At 35.8% G+C, this 26219-nt stretch overlaps 1 protein-coding gene across 7 annotated transcripts in view; it reads right to left on the bottom strand.

Annotated features, from left to right (window-relative positions):
* MKLN1 (muskelin 1) overlaps positions 1-26219 on the bottom strand; it is a 312186-nt gene that overhangs the window by 40203 nt on the left and 245764 nt on the right. For all 7 annotated transcript variants that reach the window (XM_036078087.2, XM_078059570.1, XM_078059572.1 and 4 more), the window contains 4 exons: positions 24669-24781; positions 15000-15212; positions 7760-7981; positions 5008-5137 (listed from right to left, as the gene is read on the bottom strand). In XM_036078087.2, the coding sequence (XP_035933980.1) occupies positions 5008-5137; positions 7760-7981; positions 15000-15212; positions 24669-24781 (678 nt within the window). The remainder of the gene's footprint in view (positions 1-5007; positions 5138-7759; positions 7982-14999; positions 15213-24668; positions 24782-26219) is intronic.

Genomic DNA, 26219 nt, shown 5'->3' with positions numbered 1-26219 from the left:
TAAATAGTATCTTGCCTTGTCCTTAGAAGGGCTTTTCATGGCTTATAAACAATAACCTAGTAAGATAAAATAAAATTAAATGGGCTTTTAAAAATCAGGTGAAACTATTCCCATGGGAGGACAATTCAATATACCATAGTTCTGACATGAGGTTTTCTGTTTGGTCTAACTTAATCCAGTGAAATATTTTTTAGGAGATCTAGAGTACTGAAAAGGCTGAATGCTCTTTAAGAAATCCTGAATAAAGTCTACGTATTTCAGCTAAGCTTTTCATAGGTTTTGAAAAGCAGAGTCAAGATTATACTAGATGAATATTTAGAATTGTGTTAACAGTGAAGATTAGAACCATATGCTTTAATTCCTAACCTGGGCTTGAGGCATTAGAAAATTTCGGGAGACAATGATCTGTAAACTAAGATCTGAAAGATGTGCACAAGTTAGTTACACCTTGGAGGTCAGACGGAAGAGTGATTCAGGCAGGGAGAACAGCATGGACAAAAACCCAAAGGCAAGAAAAAGTATTATATCTATAAAGAATTAATATTCAGTGGTCATGAAACAAAGAATTGGTGGCAAGGTGAGGGTGGATACTAAAAACGGGGCTGGAAAACTAAGGTGGGGCATATCATAAAGGAACCTAGGAGTCAGGCTGAGTTTAGACTTAATCTTCAGAGCAAAGGGACACAATGGAAAAATTTTAATCAAGGAAGAAAGCCTATCAAGTTTACATTTTTTATGTTATTTATTTTATTATTTTAAAAAAGATTTATTTGAGGGGGGGAAGCTGTGGGTCGGGGAGAAGAGAGAGAGAGGGAGAGAGAAACTTAAGCAAACTCTGTACTGAGCGCAGAGCCAGACGCTGGGCTTGATCCCACGACCATGAGATCGTGACCTGAGCAGAAACCAAGAGTCAGAGGCTTAACTGACTGCACCACCCAGGCGTTCAGAGTTTATATTTTTTAAAGATATTTTCTTATCTTATTAGCGCTAATCCAAAAGTAAGGTTGTTAATCTACTTCTTTGTTTTCCCTGTGCACAACTGTAAGCTCTAGGAAGATAGAGCCCTTATTCACAATTGTATCTCTAGCACTTAGCTTATTATCTAGCACACAGTAGGTGACCAAAAAATATCTGTTGAATAAATGTTAAAGCACACAATTCTGTACTTCACTGGTAACACAAAACTGCTGTATTCTGCTTGCAGTATGGAGAATGAGTTGGGGGGAGATGTGGAGTACACAAGAAGAGGAAGACCAATTATTATAGCCTATATAGATATATAGTAATATCAACTGTATTCTCCACACAAAATGACTACTGTAAATACAGGACTACTGTAAACACAAGAAGTGAAAAGCCTTTGGGAAGTTTTAATAAAATAGTCAATGTAATAGTCATTATTCAGAGTAAACAAGATATGTTTCTGGAGCACCCGACTGGCTCACAGTCAGAGGAGCTTGTGGCTCTTGATTTCAGGGTTGGAGTCCTATGTTGGGTGTAGAGACTACTTAAAAAAGAAAATCTTTTAAAAACAAATAGGGGTGCCTGGGTGGCTCAGTCAGTTAAACGTCCGATCTTGATTTCAGCTCATGTCATGATCTCAGAGTCACGAGATCAAGCCCAGCATCAGGCTCTGCGTTGAGCTGGAGCCTGCTTGAGATTCTCTCTCTTTCCTCTCCCCTCCCACTGCCGCTTGTGCTTACTTGCTCTCTCTCAACAAAACAAACAAACAAACAGAAGAAGAGGAGGAAGACTAGGAACAAAGGCCAAAATAGGTGATGAATAGCTCAAACTAGTGAAGTTGCAATGGGAATAGAGAGAAGATGGAGGTAAACCGACATTACTTAATTACTGAATAGATCAGTGAACCTGCAGATAGCATTGGCATACTCTTGTGAAAAACGAGACACTCAAGAATAACACTAGCCAAAACTGGAGGATCAATCCATCTCTACTCTTAGAATAGCCATGAGCAGGGACACGTATAATTATGTTCACTTACAGACACACAAACTAAGACTGAGAAATTAGGTAACTTGTTCAAGGTTACTTGACTAAGGACTGAGACAGGCTCTGGAGAGCTAAAAGAGCAGTTCTCAACTGTGGCCACAGGGGTATCAGAAAACCCTGGGGCCCGGGGGAGACAGACAAAGAGAGAGAAAGTGGCACATGGGTGGGGGTAGAAAAGAAGGGATAAATAGGAAGGAGAGAGAAAGAGAGGAAAGGAGGAGGGGGAGGGAGGGAGGGAAGAAGGAGAAAGAGGGAGCGAAATAAAGAGGAAGGGAGATGGAGGGAAAAAAAGAAAGAAAAACGAAAGCAATTTTAGTTTCATTCTACTGTGCCAAAAGAGCCACTGAGGTTCCACAATTCCAAATAAAACCACAAGAGTTTAGGCAGGAAAACTTTCCAAGTATGCAGTCTAACCAGACATTCAACTCTGCCATAAAAATCCTCAATTAAAGCACCATACAGCCTCTGGACACTGCAACCTGTAGGCATATTGTCAAAATTAAGCACTTGGAAAATGTGTATCTAGGCAAAAGAATGGTATTTTCAAAATTTCAATCAATCAAATCAAGCCCCTGGCATTAAGCCTTTTAATACCTCTAATTTTTTTTTTTTTTAAGATTTTATTTATTTATTTGACACAGAGAGACACAGCAAGAGGGAACACAAGCAGGGAGAGCGGGAGAGGGAGAAGCAGGCTTCCTGCGGAGCAGAGAGCCCGATGCAGGGCTCGATCCCAGGACCCTGAGATCACAACCTGAGCCGAAGGCAGACGCTTAACCGACTGAGCCACCCAGGCGCCCCTACCTCCAATTTTATTTAGAAAAAAAATCCAAACATCTTGCATTTGTACAAGGCACTGAACAATCAGAGTTTTAACTATTTTTCTACCCTCATTTCATACCAACTTCCCTGCCCTCAACTCTTTCTGGAACACACTAAGTTCTTTCCTGCTCTGGGACCTTTGTACTTGCTCTTCTCTCTCACTTCTTAACATGGTTCTTCCTAGTTCTCTACTACTCATCTTAAATCTTGAAGATAACCCCTGCAGAGACGGTTTTCCAGCCTGCTTTATCTACATGGGACCTCCCATGTGACTTATTCTCATGGCAGCCAGTGTTCTTTCTTCACAGTACTTAATGGGAGACTGCAGGTCTCCCCCCCAGCACGTGAGCCCTCTGCGAGGGAGGGATCTTACCTCTCTCTCAAGCACTGAGAACATACATGGCACACAGATGCTACTGAGATATGTTGGGAGGGAGGGAGGGAGAGGATCAAATGTAGACGCTAGCAGATGTCCGACAAATATTATTAATGAATGAACTTGTTCGCATGGAATAATTCACCGTTAATCAATTAAAAATTAAAGAACACACAGCAAAATTGGTGATTCTGATTTTATAAGAGTTGACTATAGCAGTAATTAGGGAATGAATCCATACTTGTCACTTCTCCTAATACCTCTAGTCCATGGTAGTAAAACCATAATCATGAAAAAAGTTACTGCAATTTAATGTAAATTTAAAAATAGAAGAATATAAAATTGTGTTAAATTTTATACAATAAAATTTTTGAAAGAAAGAGAGAATGCACGGGGGAGGGGCAGAGGGAGAGAGAGAGAATTTCAAGGAGGCTCCATGCCCAGTGTGGAGCCTGATGTGGAGCTTGATCCCATGACCCGATCACAACCCGAACTGAAATCAAGAGTCAGATGCTCAACCCACTGAGCCACCCAGGCGCCCCTACAATAAATAAATTTTTAAAAACTAGAGGGAAATACATCAAAATGATAACAGATTACATCTGGATGGTTTGATACAGTTTCTTTTTTACATCTTTCTATATTTTCCAAATGCTTTATAATGAGCATATTATTACTTTGATAATCAAATTATCACACTTTGCTGTCTCTGAAGCTAGCCATAACCATGAACAAAGCATTATACTGATCAATTTTGCAAATTACTATATAATAATAACTCATTTTTTAAAATCTTCAAATGATAGTCATTAAAACTTACCCAGAGTGAGTTTTTGTACTAAGTCTTTGTTACTATCATTCTTTGCCACTTTTTTCTTTTAATCCTGGGAAGTAGTTTAAGCATGGTGGAAAAAACACCTCTGCACTCATTTCCCCCAGAAAATAAAGCTCTAGCCTCTGCCTAGTAGGAAATATGAGAGAAGAGTCCTGAGGGTCCCTTCATGTGTACTTTTTAACTATGGTACTATCTTCCGTTAAAACGTTTTTAAAAGTTTTTTCTCATAAATATGAACTATTTGAATAAAAAGATCTATTTTTATAATAGCTAAAAGAAAAGGCAAACTGATCTAATTTCTCAAATTAGGTATTTTAAACCACTGCATCTTAAATACCATTCATCTGTGTATAATAATCACAGGCAAAGTGACTACTATTCAGGGTAACTATGTAAATTATTATCCAAAATAAGACAGTTGAGAGTGAACAGGGGTACTACTAATAACCATGCCAAGGCAATATGCGTAACACTGAGACTATCTCAGGCAAACCAGTCACCCTATTATGAGGAGAATAACTTGGAGCTGAGCTTGCAAACTTAAAAGTCATTACCAGTTACATGAAGTCCTTCCTCAGAACAAAGACATACTCTACCATGCTACTGCCTAATATATGTCACTACAGTGAAAGCAGAAGGCAGAAAGGATTAGCAAACACAGAATCAGACAGTTTTTAAGATATTAATTCTTGCAAAGCCCCACCAAGCAAGCACACACATAAATAATGCCTTTAGAAATTTACATATTGTCTTTCTGCTCAAATAATATAATAACTTGTATATTTTAAACAGATAAAACTGGATAATTCAGCTGGTAGATTTTTCTTCCTCTTACTCAGAATTACTTCAATTAAAGACATGGGGAAAGGGTGAAGAATGGTTAGAAAGAAAAGAAAATGGGCTATATATAGTCTTCTACCTAAAGTAGTTAAGACATGAGAGAAGAATCACTAAATGCCTTTACCCATTCCAGAGTCTTTCTTGGTGCCATCTGATATTATGTCTACATGATCAGAGTCCACATCATAACTAAAGAAATCATTCAAATAGGTCTTCGATCGCTGGCCACCAAATACATATAAGCAACGATTTTTCTGAAAAATAAGGAAAGAGGGCAAAGAAGGGAGAAAGTAGTCACTTCCATGAAGAATTCAGAATGATCCTTTTAAAATTTAAACCTCTATAAAAGCAATTTTATGACAGATCCCATGCAATGGAGTACTATGCTGGTATAAAGAGGAATGATGAAGCTATCTATGTACTGAGAGGTGATCTCTAGGATACCTTATTAAAGTAAAAAAGTAAGGTACAGAATAATGAATGCAGGGTGCTGCCTTTGCATAAGAAAGGAAAAAAAGGAATGTGTGTATGTTTGTTTCTTTCTTCAAAAAGAAACAAAGGAAAGAAGCTAATTAAAGACCTTAATGGGAAGGGACAGAGCAAGGAAGACAGACAGAAACCAGATCTCTCCAAAAGTACACTGACATACGGTTTTGCCTTTGGAACTATGTATATTGCTTTTATTTAATTAACTCAAAAGAACAAAAGCAATCTCTGAAATTTGAAAAACAATGAAATAAACTATCTTTAATGAAATAAACCTATCTGTAAAGATATGACCACACAGAGACATGATCACACAGAGTAGTAGTATTTCTAGTGATTTAATTCATGTTTTTTGACTACCCATCCCTACCTATATCCTGAACAGAAAAATAATCAGAAAGCAACCTGAAACATTCAGTAATTTTTGTTAGTTCTGTGATTCTGTAACTATTATAGAAAGACATAAGAAATAATATAATACTGTCATTAGGAAGTAGGATTTTAACCTTAAGATACATAAATACAAAATCAAAGGGATATTAAATTTAAAAACTCAATAATTCTTAATTTGAATTGGTCATGTCAGTATGAACTAATGATTTAATTTTTCTCTTACTAAAAAAGATATATATGTATTTATGTAATATACATATGTGTGTATATAGCTATATGTATGGGTATACTGAGAAGGGGGCATTCCTACTGGACAAAGAAAAATTTGGGCATCAAAAAGAATAATGACAGCACTGGATTAAAAACATCAAATATATAAAAGTCCACACGTTCATAATAATGCTTAAAAACTATATTGGTTAATTTTGGAGCTTCAACTCATTAATATGAAAAGGTGACAGAGGAAAAAAAAATCAAACATTTATATTACCTATCCTGTGTGGTATGCATATCAGGGTAGCCAAATACTTAATGAAGGTAAGTTTTTAATATCAGAATCAGTTAATAAATACAGAATAAATAACATAATTAGAAAAATCACCGTTTTATAAACCCTACACAACAATTATCAATGACTGCAAAAGCCATTTGGTAAAATGTTGACAAGAACCTTCACTACTGATCAATCAGGCTGATAACACCTAAACCCATCGAATAATTTTAATATCACCAAAACTTTGATAACTACACATTAAACGCCTCTTGATATTTTGCAATCACACCATCTTTGATGAAGTATTCTTGCATTTCTCTTTTTGCATTCCTCACCCCCCAAAAAAGAGAAAATCTAAAATCAAGCCTCTAGATCTAACTACCAGCTTACAGGAAATATGGAGACTAGATGATCACAGTACAAGGATAAAATGAGCCAAATCAAGAATATGGGACATTCGAGAACACATATGATTCAGTTTCTTTAACAAGTAAATAAATGGTATACGAGGGGGAAAAAAATAGGAGCAGGGAGTACTGTTATGCTTAAAAGAAATTTTAGAGACATAACAACCAAATATAATACATAGACCTGTTTTAGAGTCTGACTTGAATAAACCAACTATAGAAAGGTATTTTTCAGTATTTCAGAAAACAAAATGAATGCAGACTATGTATTAAATGATAATATGAAACTGCTGGTGCTTTGGTTGAGTATTACAATGGTATCATAATTATGTTTATGAAAAAATCCTTATCTGTTAGTGATACACCGTAGTATTTATAGGTGTAATGACACATTGTCTGGAATTTGCCCAGCAAAATACAATTTCAGAATAAACTTAAAAATCGGAGAAACATCAAAGAAAATGAAATTTAAGTGGGATAGATATATGACAAACGAATAGTGGAATATTGCTAACTGTTGAAACAGATAAATAAGTACACAGGAATTTATTACCCTCTTTTCTCTACTTTGATATATGTTTAAAATATTCCACAATATGTTTTTAAAGTTAACAGAAAGAAGCCCAAGTTTTCATATAACATCTGAAAAGGTTAAAGAAATGGCTCCATATTGGTTTTGCTGATAAATTTACATTCTAATTCTATAAAGTCAATTCTTAATTCTTCGTACTTAATGGAGAGTGGCAGAGATGAAAATAAAATAGTTGATCTTCTAGTTACTAAGAGAAATCAGTAAGTAGAAAGATGTAAGAAAAGGAAATAGCTACAGTATCTGCATAAGCAGTAATCTTAGAAGTGTTGAGAGTAGTATTCAAGTAGTAACTACTTAGGAATTACTATGTTAATAGGAAGAGTCTCATAACTAGCAACCAGTTCACTGCTGAGGAAGTTTTATTTTTGTCTATCATTGCTAACACTAATCATTTATTTTTAATGAACAGTTTTGATCTCTTTCTGAAGATCTGGATTTCGCTACTTCTTTTTCTATTGAGAATATACATGACAAAATAACAACACAATGTATAGAATATTCTTACTGAGTGGAATAGCATGCAGTGTCCTATCCGAGACTGGATGTCCTCAGGCCCAGCATTACAGGAGTCCTCTCGAAGAAGTTTCCAAGTTTGACATTGACAGTTGAAAGCAAACAACCCACTGAACTGTGGTTCACTGGCTCTGCTGTCGTCTACGCTGCCATTACATGTCAAAATTCTACCACCAAAGGTGTAGATCATATGTTTTTCTGAGTCCATACACATCTATCAGAACAAGGCAACAGATTGAATCGTTACAGATTGTTCCTATCATATGTGATAAAATGAAACCAATGTGTGCAGTTTTAGATTCTTGAGAAACTAAACTTTGAATTAATAACACTGAATACCACCCCTGATTATCATGTGCACTTACTGCAATAATGCTTACCACCTGGCAGAGATTCATGATGTATTTCTAAATACTTTTTTGGGTTTCCGTTTTTTCCAGTGAGAGCAAAATATATTGGGTTAAAGACCTTTATGCTTTCTTGAAACTGTATAATTTTTACCAAATCAATCAATAATACATGAGGTGCTGATTAATACCAAAGACTGAATGCTAATCATACTCTATGGGTAAACAGTGATCACACCCTCCTTTTCATCCTCCTTATAAAAACTCCCTTCTTTCTATTCTAGGCAAGCATCCATCCTATTAATCTTGCTACCCTTTAAATCAGAGGGCAGCTATGTCAATAAGAGTGATACAACGAAATCTATCTTCCTGCATTTATTTTGCTAAGCTCTTCAAATTATGTTGTTACAATATGTAAAACAAAGAGATGTTTGCAGCAGTCTCCAGACTGACTTCTCTAGTAATGAATCTGCCTCCTTTAACACAATATTATAAATTTAATTTTCTTTGAGGTATGTTATACAATTTATGTTCAAAAGCCAAACTTGATTCTTTCATTCTTTCCACTCAAGGAGATTATGGCTTTTCATAAAAATATCTCTGAGAAAAAAGCCATTTGTCACAAGACAGTAAGAATCAAATTCTATTTCAAAGAATATGTGAGTCCTAGTTGGGAATTAGATGTTGAACACAAATGGCATTAATATTTAAGGAATAAACTGCATATACAAAACATCTATCTTTTGGCTAAAGCACAAATACTAGCCATTATATGTTCAATTTTCTCCTCCCATCAAATTGTGCTATTTATCTATTTTTGTATTGTTTTCAGGAAAAGCTTTTTTCATAATTGTAAATTTTGGTTTTTTAATTAATATTAAAAAGAAAAGATTCTAGCATCTCCTGATTTTTCCCTAACCACTAAAAGATCCAGTCACTTGTCATTTCCCAGGTTTCTGACAACCTTCCATAAATTAAGATGAAAATCTATTCCTCAAGGGTGAAATCTTGGTGAATATGGTTCAAAGTATTCCCACTTTTTAATCTTAAATGATCGTATCATTAAAAGCTATCCATAAGCTGCTCAAGACAACTCCGTATGGCCCCATTCACCTACTACATCACCATCTGAGGTTTCACTGAACCTGAGTCACATTACCCTGTCCTAGGCACTGAAGACTCACATCTCTCCAAACACCTCAGGATCATGTTGAAAATCTTGAGGGATCCACATTATGGGAGCCTATTTAAAAATTTTTACAAATTTACAGATTCATACTAATTTTGGCTAAACTCTGTTATCCAGCTCCTATGGTTCTACTTCAAAAGGAGTTTCTATTTCCTTCTGGGGATATTTAACTTTAATTTTGATGTGGCTATTCTCATTTGTTATTAGTGGTGAGGCATAAACATCTTTATCTTAGTAACTCTTTCCACCATACCAGACCAAACCAACTCAAAAAAAGAGAAACTATAGTAGCTTCACTGACTCTTTCCCTATCTTAGAACAAACAGGACACAAAACAGATAAAATTAATTTTATTCCTTCGGGTTGGTTCTTCCCCAGATAAGATAAGCAGTGTCAATGAGGGTGAGTTATCAAACAAGAAGTGTTAATCACTCTAGGAAACTTTATGTTGTGCAGTTTATGATTTCCTTTTCATTTTTAATCTCTGAAAAAAACTTCTGAAAAGCTAATAACCTATTAAAGTCTGTATGATAATATTAACATCTTTTCTCTTGAAGACTTCAAGAGATCATTTATGTCAAATCTTGGAAGACCACTCAATCATCTACTCTATCAGGTTAGATATTTAATTCCTAAAATCAAACAAATAGTGGATAGCCACTTATTCCCCACCCCAATGTTTTAAAATCCAAAAGTCTTTTACTCTGTCACATGAACACAAGACTGGCTAGGATTAGGCTGGGTTCAAAACAATTTTTCTCCTCACAAACTCTGAAGCTTTCTAACCAGTGTTGCTCAACACACAAACCTCCAAAAATGTTTCATGTTAATCTACCCCTTGCTTACTTACAAAGGTAACCGGTTTCCTCTCTGCGGCTTTTAGGATTTTCTCTTAATCCGTGGTTCTAAAATTTCATTAAGAAAGTATCTAGAAACAGCGCAGATCATAGGTCAAGGGAGGGAAAACTGAAGGGGAAGTCATCAGAGAGGGAGAAAAACCATGAGAGACTCTTAACTACAGGAAACAAACAGGGTTGCTGGAGGGGAGGTGGGTCGGCGGATGGGGTAATTGGGTGATGGGCATTAAGTAGGGTACGTGATGTGATGAGCACTGGGTGTTATACGCAACTGATAAATTATTGAACACTACATCTGAAACTAATGATGTACTCTATGTTGGCTAAATGAATTCAAATAAAATATTTTTTTTTTAAAAAGAAAGTATCTAGGTAGGGATATTCTTTTTCATTCATCCTAATCTGTCCCTGGTGTTCCTTTAATTCTAAAAACTGTCTTTCTTCCGTTCTGGGACCTTTCTTCCTTTTTAACCTTAAGGCATGTTGTTTTCAGTTTGCTTTCATTCTCTTTTTCTAGAATTCCTATTAGGTGGATATTAGAACTTCAGGATCTTTTCTCTGTTCCTTAACCTTTCTCGCATAATTTCAGCTCACTAACTTAGTAACTTTTATTTTATTTTATTTTAAAGATTTTTATTTATTTATTTGACAGAGAGAGACACAGCGAGAGAGGGAACACAAGCAGGGGGAGTGGGAGAGGGAGAAGCAGGCTTCCTGCAGAGTGGGGAGCCCGATGCGGGGCTCGATCCCAGGACCCTGGGATCATGACCTGAGCCGAAGGCAGACGCTTAACGACTGAGCCACCCAGGCGCCCCTAACTTAGTAACTTTTAGAGATGAGAGCTTTTTAATCAATTGACTCAGACTTTTATTTGGTTATCAAATCTTTAACTTATAATTTTTCCAGCTATTTCTTTTTCATGGATGAAACAGCCTCCTGAATTGCTCTAAAAATATCACTTAAACTTATCTTAAAGGCTTCTCCAGTCTATACTACTAGCTGTTTTTGTTTGTTAATTCTTAATCTGTTGAGTTCACTACCCCTGTCTCATGGTATTCATTACTTTCAAATATTTGATTTTTTTGGCTGTTGTTCTAATCCTCTTTGTATCTGCAAATTCCTGTTCACCTGCCTCTTCATATACAGCAGCTCTCCAGTGCCTCTTGGGATCATTGCTCTAACCGTCCAGCTCCAGTGTCCACACTTAACACCTGACCCATGTGGACAATTACCTAAAATAAGTGCTGCTCAGTCAAACTGGAGAATGCCCTGCTGTCCAGTCCCCAACTGATCATCTAATGTTTGCCCCAGTTACATAAACTTTGAGACACTCTTTTTTTTTCTTAAATAAACTTTGAGACTCTAGTTGCTGCAGTCTTATGGGCTCTGGTTTCTTCTGGTTGGATCTGAACCCATTTGCTTTCTACCTTACAGGAACTCTCCCCAATTTTTTTAAGTTCCCCAAAGACATTCTTTCTTGTTTTCAACATTACTATTAATGTATTCTTTTGCATTTCATAGACTGTGGGGCAAGAGGACAGTAAAAGTTTATGTTCAGCCTACAATCACCTAGTGACCCAGGGAGAAGGTCAATGAACTGAGATCTCCAGTCCTTTGATTGAAGTTTCTTCAGTCACTTCCTGGGTAGCTTGTATTCTATTTTCTAGTAATTTCCTCAAAAAGTGTTTATACTTGAAGGACAATTCGGCTAGATATAAAACCCTTGGCTCACACTGTCTTGTCTTGAATACCTTCTAGATGTTGCTCTATTGTCTCTCTTGGCACTGAATGTAGCTGTAGAGAAATCTGAGACCAGACTCATTTCATTTCTCTTATAGGTGACTTGATAATTTTGCCTACTTGCCCAAAAATGCATCTTTATCTTTGAAATTCAATATGAATTCTACTATATGTTCCAGAGTTGAATGCCTAGGTCAATTTTCCCTGAATATAGCATGCCCTTTTGGTATGTAAGTAGTCTTGAATTTTATTTATAAATATTTGTTCTGCTCCACTGTTTTGGTTTTCTTCTTTAATGTCTCCAATTATGTGTATGTTGGCTCTCTTTTGACTGTATTCTCTATAATTTTCTGGCTAATCCTTTTTACATCTTTATTTCTGTTCTCTTTATCTGCTCTTCTTATTTCTATGCTATAAGACCCTTACCTACTCTTCCGATTCCTTGTAGATTACCCTTCATTTCTGAAAGTGGTTATATGTTTTTCTTTAATTTCATTCCTGAATTTATCAGGTCCAGTTTTACCTATTCCTTTTATTTGGCCATCTCATCTGCATTCTTGAATTTATGCTTTGTAGTCTTCTTCACAGTTTCAAGCTGCATTACGCCATTTAATTCATGTTAGAATACTGGAATATAATTTTTCATTTGCTGTTGCATGAAGGAAAGTTTTGCTTTTCTTTTTCTTTTTATTGTTTTTCTTTAGAGTACCTCTCTAAAGATTTGGTGTTTATTGCTTTTTAGTTTTTCATATTTAAATGAGTTTAATTTCCCTGGACCCCAGATAACAGAAGGTTCCTATACAAGGGTGATGTTCTTGCTCAAGGATCTCTTCTGTTGCTACTGAATTAAATGGCTTCTTCAAAATATGGTGCTTCTGTGAAGTCATGTCTTCTCTATGAACTTCATCTGGTTTACGGGGCTTCTATTTCATGCCTTGAGTTCTCCCCTATTACACTGTGTGGGCTTCAAAACTAGTTCTGGGTATTTCAGTTGTTTCTGGCTAAACTTATAAGGAATTGGGAGTTGTGGGTTTCTCTGGTTTCTGGTTTTACTGAATATGTGACTTATGGGGATGTTTTTCCTTAATCTTTTTGTTTGGTTCTCATTGTCACTGAAAATCATACAAAGCAACAACATGGAAAACTTCAGAACCAAGCTGCCACTACAATCTTAAAAAATCTAAAAGTCTTTAGTTTTTTTTTTTTGTTAAAATTTTAAATGGCAAAGTAACTTCTAAACATGTCTTCATGCCTCTAGCTTTCTCACGTTCTTCTCAAATTTGAATGCTAAGTGTCAAGTCTTAATGTGTCATGAATGACCCTAAGTAATTTTTGGAGTAACTTTTTTTTTTTTTTAAGATTTTATTTATTTATTTGAGAGAGAGAGAATGAGAGAGAGCACAGGAGAGGGGTTAGGGTCAGAGGGAGAAGCAGACTCCCTGCCGAGCAGGGAGCCCGATGCGGGACTCGATCCAGGGACTCCAGGATCATGACCTGAGCTGAAGGCAGTAGCTTAACCAACTGAGCCACCCAGGCGCCCTGGAGTAACTTTATTTACATGAACTAGAATAGAAAATGGTGGCTTATAAAGATTGTGTTAATTGTTGATATCCTGGTTTCTTCACCCCCACTGTTCTTCTATTTAATCTAATCAGATGAAAATCAAGCATCATGTAACAGAACCTAGCTTCCAAGGAACATTCTATTTTATTAAAGCCAAGGTCACAGACAGGACAATAAACGGGTTATACTCAGGCTACCCATAAGCTATTCTTTTTTCAATCTGTAAAAATAAAGACATAAGCATCTTTTGTAAAAGAAATTTGTAACCAGTTGGAAGAAAATAAATGGTTTCCCTAATAGCGTTATTTGCTGATGACCAGCCTAACATTTTTTGAAGTTATTATTTTCCATATGAACAACAGTGAGGATGTCAGCAGGGAAGTGCAAAGCTTTGCAGAGCTCAGTTATGGAGAGCCAGCAGAAGTTCTAATTCAATCTGGGGGATACTTCGAAGACTAACGGTTTTGATTTTCCACCCACCATTCACTTGATAGGCATAAAACCCACTCCTCTTTTCCTTACCATTCTCCTATAACAACTACTTGTTAATATAAATATGTCAGCAGGATAGTTTAAAAGCAAAGAATTTAAAAAATCTCTAAAGAAACAATAAATTAAAAAAAAGACCAGGGTTTTAATTCCTAGATAAGATATTAGGCCTAAGCTAGATTCTGTCATTATCTTAGCACCACCTACCATTTCGCAAGTACTAGATAATGCTATGTTCATCAATATAGTGTCACAGATTTTTTAAAAAGTCTTTTTCTCCCCCATACTACAAAAAAAACTTCTGGATATGGGTTGAGCCAAGTAAAACTGCCGACAGAATTCAGTAGTTACTGTTTTGTGTACTGATCTATACTAAACTGATGTGGACTAAATATTCAAAGACCGGCAACAATGATAATGACATTGATGGGGATGATGATGAGAACTACATGTGTATTAGTATTAAAATGGCGTACAAATTGCTATGTGTAGTCTTTTTGTCTATAGCACCATTATGTGATTTCTCTTGGTGCTCAGTTCAAACTTAACTTCATCTAGTGTATGTCACATTCCTATCTGCTTTTTATTGAGTTTATGATTATATAGAAAAGTAAATATATTTCACTCAAATTGGAAGAAAAGCTCTAGATTTCAAATTCTCAAACTCATTATAAAGTAATTTTAAATTTCTTCCAGGAATGTAGAATAAAAAGTTTTAAGAGTGTAAGTTGTTATTGTTGAGTTATGACCATTTATCATAAAATTAGTTTTTCCTAATATGTACTGCTCTATCTACTCTCTAAAGTTTTTATAAATTAACGCTTGTTGTTCTGAGATCTTAGTATTTTATCCTGCACCAAACGAGAAAAAAAAATATTAAAGGGTAACTTTATACCTACTGAAATAAGAGTTATTTTTATTGTCTATTCTAGGTATTTGTAGGAACTCACCAATAGACAACGCAGCATAACATGTAAAATAAACTCTAAGAATAAGAGTTACTGGGCACTAATTAATTCCACCGTATTATTTATCTGTGCACCAAACCTGATGATCAAACACCAATTTCGGCCCTCCATCAGCAGCAGTATCCTCACTAAGTAACATCCATGTGTTTGTGTCAATGTCGTAACGATAGAAGTCACTTTTCAGAGATTTGCTGTTCCTCACGGAGGAATCCAAATAACGCCCCAATGTGTAGATTTGCCTTCTTTGAATGTCAATGCACATTTTATGACATGATCTGGCACTAGGACCATTCTGTGGAGAGCAAAGAAAGAAAAAAGAAAAAAATTCAAAGAATAACAGAAAAATAAAATTAAATCCTTTTTCGTTGACTTTCATTAAAAGGTTTGCAATAGAAGTCCAACACAGGGTTTAAATCTTACCACAGAAATGCTTAAAATCTACCAGGAAAGAAGAGATGAACTATTGTATACCTTATGGCACTCTGTTTAGAACACTTATATGGCTTCTATTATACACCCATTGCATTTTAGTCACTTGTGCACACAGCTTGATTCTCTAGTACATGTCAATCTAAAGACACAATTGGTCTTTAAAATATTTCTCATTAAAATTTCTCATCAGAATCTAGCACAAAACAGATACTCCAAGAATATGTAGAATTGCTATATTTTGTAACTGGAAGGAACCTTAATAAAATCGCTAGTTTAATTATCTCCTTTTAAACATGAGGAAACATAACCCTCTTTGAAGAGGAAAGGTGTCCTCCTGAAAGCTAGGAAACTAGTGACAGCACCAGAATAAAAATGCAAAATGTGACTTCTTTGTCTACCCTTTATATTACATAAAACTGACACTCCTGAGTGAATAAATAACACAAAAATAACACAATATGAAGAACACTATATTATCAACAAAAATTAATTATTTGAGATCACTTATATCACTGGACTGAATAAAAGGCAAAAAAAAAAATTGTAGTGTAGTATAAACTAAACGTAGAGTTCATGGGGAAAAAAAGAACTTCAATAGGGCAGGATCTGATTAGTTGAAATGCGGGAAAAGAAAGAGAATATTTGTTAAATATCGCCTAAATTCTATCCATATTATTACAATGTATGCATGTGTATATTTCATTCAATCCACATAACAACTCCATAAGGAAATATTACCATTTCACAGAGTCTAAGTAATCTGTCCATAGTAACAAAACTAGGAAGTAAGCTAGAAAATCTAAACCCCAGTGTAACTAGAACAAAAAACTATGTTCTTTCCATTATTCCAGACTGGTTTTTCCACAAGATAAGAGAAAGAAAAGCAAAAACAGACTTAATCCAATGTGTGTGGTTATGACTGAAATGAAGACTTCCTACTGCAGAAAGTTGAAGACTGAGGCAGAAACAGAAGCCTGGTGAATGACTGACAGAGGAGACTGGATGTAATCTTGCAGGCAATAAACTATCATGGGTTTCTAGAGCAGAATATAAAAAGAGTATTCTAGCACTGTTATTTAGATTAAATGAATAAATAAAGATATTAGGCAGGAAGGATAATTTGACATTAGTGTTATCAATCCAGATGTTAAATTGATTTGTATCTGCACTTTAGTATTCATACTAATTTTAAAACTTATTTTTAAAGATTTTTGTCAAGGAAAATCTCCAGCAGATAAGATAGAAATATTATTTTTTGAAAGAATGTCATCCACAATTAATCTCAAAAACAAAGATAGGATAATATATAATAAATCTATGCCATATACCCTAGAATGTGAAATTTGAAATTTTAACAGGGGAGGTAACAGAACTTCTTGCTTCAGATTGAATTAGCATAAATGCTATTAAAATGATGAGCAAATTATACCTTAAGTAAGAAGAAAAAAGGAAATAAAGAATAGGAACCAAAAGAATAGAAAACAGACAAAAAATAGAGATTAATTAACAAAGTGGGTTTCCTGAAAGATTAATAGAATTATAAACCACTAGCAAGACTGATTATTTATTTATTTATTTATTTTAAAGATTTTATTTATTTATTTGACAGAGAGAGATACAGCGAGAGAGGGAACACAAGCAAGGGGAGTGTGAGAGGAAGAAGCAGGCTTCCCGCCGAGCAGGGAGCCTGACGCGGGGCTCGATCCCAGGACCCTGGGATCATGACCTGAGCCAAAGGCAGACGCTTAACGACTGAGCCACCCAGGCGTCCCAAGACTGATTTTTTAAAAAGGAAGAGAAAACACAAATTGCTAAATATGATAAATGAAAGCAGGAACATCACTTAGAGGCTCACTAGAAGTTAAAAAGAAAAAAAAAGGGCTATTGTGAAAAACACAGGTAAAATCTGCAATGTAGATTCCTTGAAAAATTATAAACTTAACTAAAATTGACACAAAAGAGAAAATCTGAAGTCACTCTACTGAAAAATTGAATTTATAATTTAAAATTTTCTTCCCACAAAGAAAATGCCAGTCCTAGATACCTATACTGGTAAATTTTATCAAGCACTTAAGGAAGAAATAATATTCCTAACTTATTTTATGAGGACAACAGAACACTGAAGCCAATTAACAATAATACTACAAAGAAGAAGGAGGAAAAATAATTTACAGGCAACCAGTAACCAGTATACCTCATGAACAGACACAAAACTGATCTTTAACAAAATATTATTAAATAAAATGCAGCAGTATATATAAAAAGGGTATTTCTTTTTTTTTTTTTTTTTTTAAAGATTTTTTTTTTATTTATTTATTTGAGAGAGAGAGAATGAGAGAGAGCAAGCACATGAGAGGGGGGAGGGTCAGAGGGAGAAGCAGACTCCCTGCCGAGCAGGGAGCCCGATGCGGGACTCGATCCAGGGACTCCAGGATCATGACCTGAGCCGAAGGCAGTCGCTTAACCAACTGAGCCACCCAGGCGCCCTAAAAAGGGTATTTCTTAACTAAAGGGGGTTTATCTCAGAAATGCAGTTAATTTTACATTTGAAAACTGATCAAGGTAATTTACCACATTAAAAGAGAGGAAAACAATACGATCTTGTTTATATAGAAAAAGCATTTGATAAAATTCAACACACATTCATGAGGAAGCTTCACAGCAAACTAGGAATAGAAAGGAGCGTCCTTAATCTAGTTAAGAATGTATGAAAATCCTAAATCTAATTTTTCGCTTAATGGTGAAATACCCAATGCTTTCTTGCTAGGATCTGAAACAAGATGTCTATTCTCACTTCTTCTTCTTCTTCTTTTTTAAAATTAATTTATTTATTTGAGAAAGAGCATGCGCATGCACAAGCACAAGTGGGGGGAGGAGCAGAGGGAGAGAGACAATCTCAAGCAGACTCCCCTCTGCGTGCGGAGCCTAACTTGGGGCTCAATCTCACAACCCTGAGATCAGGTCCTAAGCTGAAATCAAGAGTAGGAAGCTTAATTGACTGAGCCACCCAGGCACCCCTATCACTTCTTCTAATTAACACTGTACTGGAAGTCTGTCAGCACAATAGGCATTAAAAAATAAAATAAAAGCTTATAACAGAAAAAAAGAGTGGAAAGGAAGAATAAAATTTTCTCTATTCACAGATGACATGACTATTTGTTGAAAACATCCTCAGAAATCAACAAAGAAACAATTAGAAATAGCATGTGAATTTAGAAAAGTGACATGATATAAAGGAAATATTAAAAACCCAACTTAGTTCTCTATATTAGCAATAAGCAAACAGAAGATAATTTTTTTAGGGTGGGGCAGAGGGAGAGAGAGAATCTTTTTTTTTACAGATTTATTTATTTATTTATTTGACAGAGAGAGAGAGAGAGAGCACAAGCAGGGAGAGCGGCAGGCAGAGGGAGAAGGAGAAGCAGACTCCCAGCTGAGCAGGGAGCCCAAAGCGGGGCTCGATCCAAGGACCCTGGGATCATGGGTCGAAAGGCCCAGCCATTTTATTTTTTTTATTTTTAATTTTTAAAAAAGATTTTATTTATTTATTTGATAGAGAGAGACACAGCGAGAGAGGGAACACAAGCAGGGGGAGTGGGAGAGGGAGAAGCAGGCTTCCTGCTGAGCAGGGAGCCCGACGCGGGGCTCGATCCCAGGACCCTAGGATCATGACCTGAGCCGAAGGCAGATGCTTAACGACTGAGCCACCCAGGCGTCCCAAGAGAAAGAATCTTAAGCAGGCACCTTGCTTAGCATGGAGCCTGATGCAGGGCTTGATCTCACAACCCTGAGATTATGACCTGAGCTGAAATCCAAGAGTCCGAGACTTAACTGAATGAGCCATCCAGGCATCCCATTTTTTTAAGTCCCACTTACAATGTATGAAAAAACAAAATACGCTACCATCAATTTAATAAAAATATCCAAGACCTTCAATCTAAAAACTCCATGACTGCTGACAAAGAATGAAGACTGAAATAAATGGAGATTAACTACATTCATGGATTAGAAGACTTAATATTATTAAGACATCAATTCTCTCCAAATTGATTTATAGATTTATCACATTCCCAATCATAATCCCAACAGTTTTAGAAATTGACAGTATGATTCTAAAATTTCTAATTTTTAAAAAGAAATAATAATAATTTAATAAGAAAGAAAGAAAGAATTTTTAAAAAGAAGAAAATAGAGGTCTTACATTACCTGACCTCATGGAATGTCATACTGGTATATAAACAGACCAAAAGATAATGGAGCGGGACAGAGTATCCCAAAAGAGACATATACTTACATGATCAGTTGTTTTTTTACAAAGGTGCCAAAGCAATTCAACAGGGAAAGAAGACAGGGAGCAACAAACTCTCACACATTTCTAGCAGGAATATAAAATGGTACAATCACTCTGGAAAAAGCTATAGTAGTTTCATCAATGGATCCTAAAGGGTGAAAGTTTGATGAGTAATAGGGCACTTTCATAATCTCAAAATGTCTTCCCACAAGTTACATATCACTTATAGAGGGGAAAAATCTGGAGGGCACTCTCCTTAACCAAGTGATCAAAGGTAACACCAGACAAAGTGATACAATGTGCCTCCTGATGGGATATTCTAAGGAGGACCCAATGTCATCCACATGGTATTTGTGCTAAAAATGCTCAACCTAAATCCAATCCTAAAGAAACAAGAAACAAATCCAACTGAGTGATAGTCTACAAAATAACTACTCTGTGTTCTTCAAAAATGTCAAGGTCAAGAAGGATAAGGAAAGGGTGAGAACTATTCCAGAATAAAGGAGACTAAAGACACATGACACTGAAATGCAATGCATGATCATGAGTCCTGGTCAGGGATGGCGGTTGGGAGTGACAGTGGGACATCTATAAAGGAGATTACTGAGGTATTACATGGATAAGTGTCTATATCTGGAAAGGGTCTGCGGATTAAATTAAAGCAGCAGTTCTGAGAGCAGTCTGGGGTCTCCAAGACACTTCAGGGAGTCCACAGAGTCAGTTGTTTATAACACCACTAAGATAAGAACTCGTCTTTCGTTCTTATTCTCTTACTGAGTGTACATGAAATTTTCCAGAGGCTACACGACTTCTGATGTAATAACAGATTGGATACAGAAGCAGATACGAATCCAGCTGCCTCTATAAAGCCAAACATTAAAGAGATTTAGAAAACTTTATATAAAATAGTGCTACTTGATGTATGGTGGTTATTTCAAGGAAATGCACCTATGTGACTGAGTTACAAGCTGACCCGGCTGCTTCTTCCATGGAATACTCTATTTATGTGAAAGAAAACTAACAATCCAAGTGCAGTTATTCAGATATAACAGTTATGACAGACATTTTCTGAAAAAATGAATAACGTTAGTATGTCATTTTGAAAAAAACTGACAAAATTTGTTGCCAATGATAAAAGCAAATTTTAAAATTTGTTTTTAAGCAAAAATTAGAATTTTTGAAACTTCTACCTGTTACTGTGATCTTGACACCTTCCCAATACTTAGAAAACTTTTCTGATGAAATTGATAGTAATATTAACAAATATGGGTTTTTTGATATTGTATAATAAAATTTCAACATTTGGAAGATATGCAGAACTCAGGAAACCAATAGTTTTCAAGTGACCAACACATGGGTAAAAAAACCATGCACGGGTAAAAGATATATTCAAAGAGCAAGACAGAACAATGGATTTGAATGTAACAATACAAAACATTAGCTGATATGGTTTCAGAGTCTATAATGCAATCACCTTTAAGAAAGAACCACTTGTCATTTTGGGATATGAGATCAAAATAGACCATGTGCAAATATCTGAAAAGGCTATTAAAATACTACTCTCCTTTCCAAAAATATAACCATGTGAGGTCCAATTTTCTTCATATATTTCACAGAAAACAACATGTTGCAAGAGATTAAACACAGAAGCAGATAGGAGAATCTAGCTGTCTTCCACAAAGCTTGACATTAAAGAAATTTATAAAAATGCAAACTAAAGAAAAATACATTTGTTTCAAACCTTTATAAAAAGTTACTTGCATATCTATATGAACATTTAAAGTAATTATTCTCTTTAAGAGCTGAGCCATTCTATTATCTATCAACCTCCTAAATGTGTTATTAGATACATATTTAAGTAAATTAAAGTGAATTAAATTAATACTGCCTCTTAATTGCATATCACACTTTTGAAACACATGCCCTGGGTATCATCAAATAATACCTTGTACTCACTCACTGGTATAGAAAATAAAATGAGATATATGAAATACTAACTGTTCAATTTTGGAAGGAATGAATATTTATGCTACAGCCATATACTATTACCATTTATTTCATAGAAAAACCAACAAAAAGTTTTTAGGCATCTATGGGAAGAAAGCAATAATAAACCCATAATGAATCTGAACTCCAGGACTGAGTCACCACTAACTTCAAAATAAAAGGAACAAAATCTGAGTCTCATCAAAATAATTTCTATATTTTTCCAGTACTAGTTTAAAATAATAATTTTTTTAAAGATTTTATTTATTCATTCATATACAAACAGAAAGAGAGAGCATGAGCAGGGGGAGAGGCAGACAGAGAGGGAGAAGTAGGCTCCCCGCTGAGCCAGGAGCCTCATGTGGGGCTCGATCCCAGGACCCTGGGATCACGACCTCAGCTGAAGGCAGATGCTTAACCATCCGAGCCACCCAGGGCCCCCCAAAATAATTTTTTTTTTTTTTAAAGATTTTATTTATTTGACAGAGAGAGACACAGCCAGAGAGGGAACACAAGCAGAGGGAGTGGGAGAGGGAGAAACAGGCTTCCCGCGGAGCAGGGAGCCCGATGCGGGGCTCGATCCCAGGACCCTAAGATCATGACCTGAGCTGAAGGCAGACGCTTAATGACTGAGCCATCCAGGCGCCCCTAAAATAATTATTAATTGCATTCCAAATATTACTTATATATAACATATGTAAATAATATAAAAATAATAACCACGTCCAGTTTCATAAGTAGAACATTAATATGACCTTTGAGTTCCCCTGTAAACTACCCTCCTCTCTTGCCAAAATAGCTACTCTCCTGATTTTGTATTTATCTTCCCATGCTTTTCTCCAGCATTAATTTTTCATTTAATTCATCTCACCCATTTGCTCACTAAAGAATAAACATATGATTCATGCTCAGAGTCTAAGTAGGGAAACAGAAATGTAAACTACTCATTTTAGTTACCTATTGAAGGAATATAAGTGGTTAAAAGTGGGCACACCAAAGGAAGCTTCTATGTGGAGAAGTCAAGAAAGGTTTCCCCGAGAAAGTCTGAACTGAGTTTTAAGAATAAGCAGATGTTTACTAAGAGCTAGGTGCATGGGAGGAGGAGCCCTCTATTAATTTCAAACAGAAAAGAACATTATTGCCAAGAGACCATCAGGTAAGAGAGTTGAATTCCAGCAACTAAAGGTGTGGCTGGCACATAAAGTCAGGAGATGAGGCAAGAAAGGTAAATGGGGACCAAATATGATGAGAAATTTGAAATTTATAATCTAAGCCAAAGGAACTAAGGTTGATAAAGTGCCTTATCATTATGATTATTGTTGTTGTTTTATTCACACTTTCCTGTATCTATGCCCTTTGATAGTGCCCCTCACCATATAGTGACTCTAGCTTTGACCATATGACTTCCTTTGGCCTATGGGACAATAACAAATTTAGTGGCGTGCTCATGTCTACCTTTTCTCCTTACAGTCCTGCCCCTGACATGCCCCAAGCCCCAGCTAGCCAACAGGAAGGTGAGCAACTATGTAGAACAGAGCCAAGTAGCCCCCCCACTTGAAGCTATGCTAGACTAGCTGACAGCCAGCTGACTCCGGGACACATGAATGAGTCCAGCCAACACCAAAAGAATGACGCAGCCTATCTGTAGACTCGTCAACAAAATAAACACCTACTGCTATATGCCACTGAGGTTTGGTGGGTGCTTGGAATAGATGGAATGTAAGACATAAGTGAAACAGGGACTGAAGCTAACCATAGGGGTTAAGCAAGTGTCACATGGCCAAATACGCTTTTTAATGAATGGAAAATAGACAACAGATTAACAGTGGAGGCAAAAGTTTAAGAAAGAAACCATAGTGTTGCAATTAGTGCCAAAAGGAGTAGAGCAGAAAAGACATCTGAAATGCAGTATTGGGTGCTAGAAATGTTGGAACTTATGCACTAATTAGACACATTCAATGAAGAAGGAGGATTTCAGGATGAATCCTAGACTTACTGCAAGAATAATTACAGATGCAATCAACTTAGATTTATAATAGTTTAAAAGAAATAAGTTAGGAATTTTTTTAGATCTCTATTTTTGTTGAAGATACAAATAATCACTTCAGAAAATGGTACTTTAACACTGAAAGACAAAGGCCATTTTTTACATATTTTCACAGAGATAACAAATAGAAATCAGAATTTAAGATATCTTTGAAAAGATAAAAACTACCCAAATTAATCACTGGAACACGCTAAGCAGAATCCAATTTCCTAGAATTAAAGACAGAGCACTGATCTTCTGAAATGGCCATTCTAGATTAAAAGCAGTGCGTTCTGAATTAGGTCTTTTCCCCCACTTTTCGTTTTCAGGTCCCATCGTTTTGTTAAAGTTTATTTTTCACCTTGTAATCTGAAACAGCTTAGATGGAGGGTACAATAAAAAATTCTATAAAGATCTGGAAAAAATAAATCAGTTAACATCTGCTTTATACTAGTGTATAATTATGCACTTACGTAATTCAAAGCCATAAATCCAAGCCATCTTATTCACTAAGGAAATGCTTTATGTATATATGTATCAATAGACACACACGTGAATACAATTTTAGTCAAAAATAAAATATATATCATTTGTGACAACTGATACATAGTCAAATAGTGAGGGACCAAAATAGTGAAAAGGTAAGGACAATAAAAGCACATTTTTCCAGAGGAAATCAAAATAAGATGAACGCTCGGAACACGAGTAGAGGTGACAGGAACATGAGAAAAAAGATTATTACACAGTTCATTTCCAGACTAAAGTAGTTAAAAACTACTATTATATTTGATACCCATTTCTATTTAGCTCTATGAAATAGATTTGTTCATATAACAGTAGTTGAAGAACCAGGTATAGAAGCTAGAATGCAAGAATACTTAAACCAAACTTGTTTACTACAAAGACTTCTGCTACTACTGTGGGTATAGAAAAGAATACAAATCATCCAGAAAAAGAAGGGTACACCCACACCCCTATTGTAATACAGATGGATGAAAAGTCTGAGAACTTGCCTCTTTCTCAGTGTCTCTAGAGATACATGTCCACTGGTTCTCCTTCACACTGTACGCCCAGAAGTCAGCAAGATCTTGTGTTCCATCCCAGCCACCAAACAAATAAACGGTCTCTATGAAAATTAGAAAAATATGTATAAAAAACCCTTAAGGATAAAATTTAAATATAGGCACCCAGACGTAGCCATAGTTTTTAAGATCACTTAAAAAGGCACTTCTAAATAAACTTAAAAATGAAATTTGTCAATGGGTAACATTTCAAAATATATACTAGGCTAGTATCTCCTAAACGTGGGTATATGGAAAGGCTGCTGCAGGACCACCTATTTTGAAAGATTGGTAAAAAATACAAATAACTAAGAGACATTCCCCGAGATTCTTTCATAGGTCTTCAGTGGTTAAGAAGAGTCTGTATTTTTTTCAAGTATGCAGAGTGAATCTCATGTACTGCCAGTTTAGGAGTTTCTGTGCTAGGCCACAAAAAGTTTACATTTAGCAGCTTCTTAGCAATGCAGCGTCAGATTGTTAAAAAAAAAAAAAAAAGAAAAGAAAAGAAAGAAATCGCAAAGGAACATATGGTCTAAAATAGAACATAAAGACATCTAGCTATTTCTGAAAAAAAACTTCACATTAAAACTGTTTTCCCTCTAGTGCAATATCAAAAACAATGGTTAAAACTAGCTCTGAGTTAAAGCTAGACACCTCAAGAATAAGGTGATGTACAGCCTTGGCATTCCCATGGAAACCAGGGAAATCTTTTCCAAATATACTATGGTAGGCTTAACTCCTTAGAAGTCAACCTTTAAGTCATTCCAGGTATCTTGAAAATTCGGTTTCTTCTAACTCTGAAATGTCTATTATATCCATGGGCTGTTTCACTGCAACAAAACTGATTTCTTGCCCCGTGATTAGTGACAATCTTTATACATAACACTGTTATCATCCACCTCCTTCTTTATAATAGTGCCTCTCCTTTCTTCAAATATTTCCCCCCTTTTAAATGTCTTATATCTACTGCTTACACAAGCCCCCCAATTATTTAAAAAGTTACATTTTCTTTTCTTTCCTTTTTTTTTTTTTTTAAGATTTTATTTATTTATTTGAGACAGAGAACGAGACAGAGCACAAGTTGTGGGGGGGAGCAGAGGGAGAGGGAGAAGCAGACTTCCCGCTGAGCAGGGAGCCCACTGTAGGACTTGATCCCAGGACCCTGGCCAGGATCATGACCTGAGCCAAAGGCAGACACTTAACTGACTGAGCCATCCAGGTACCCCTCTTTCTTTCTTTTTTTTTTTTTTAAGTAAGCTCTATACCCAACATGGGACTTGAAGTCATGACTGCAAGATCAAGAGTCACATGCTCTACTGACTGAATCAGCCAGGTGCCTCTTTTTTTAAAAAAAAGTTAAGACATACAGGAACATTGTAAAGCTGTCTACTCCCTAATTGGCATGACCTAGGCCTATTTATGTGGAGACTGTCATCTAAGTTAGGTCCCACCATGAACAGTTACAATTCAAAGTGCATTTAGAAATACTGTAACATCATTAAG

The sequence above is a fragment of the Halichoerus grypus genome, chromosome 12, assembly GCF_964656455.1.
Source record: "Halichoerus grypus chromosome 12, mHalGry1.hap1.1, whole genome shotgun sequence".
Taxonomy (NCBI): Eukaryota; Metazoa; Chordata; class Mammalia; order Carnivora; family Phocidae; genus Halichoerus; species Halichoerus grypus.
This window is presented reverse-complemented; position numbering and strand designations above follow the sequence as displayed.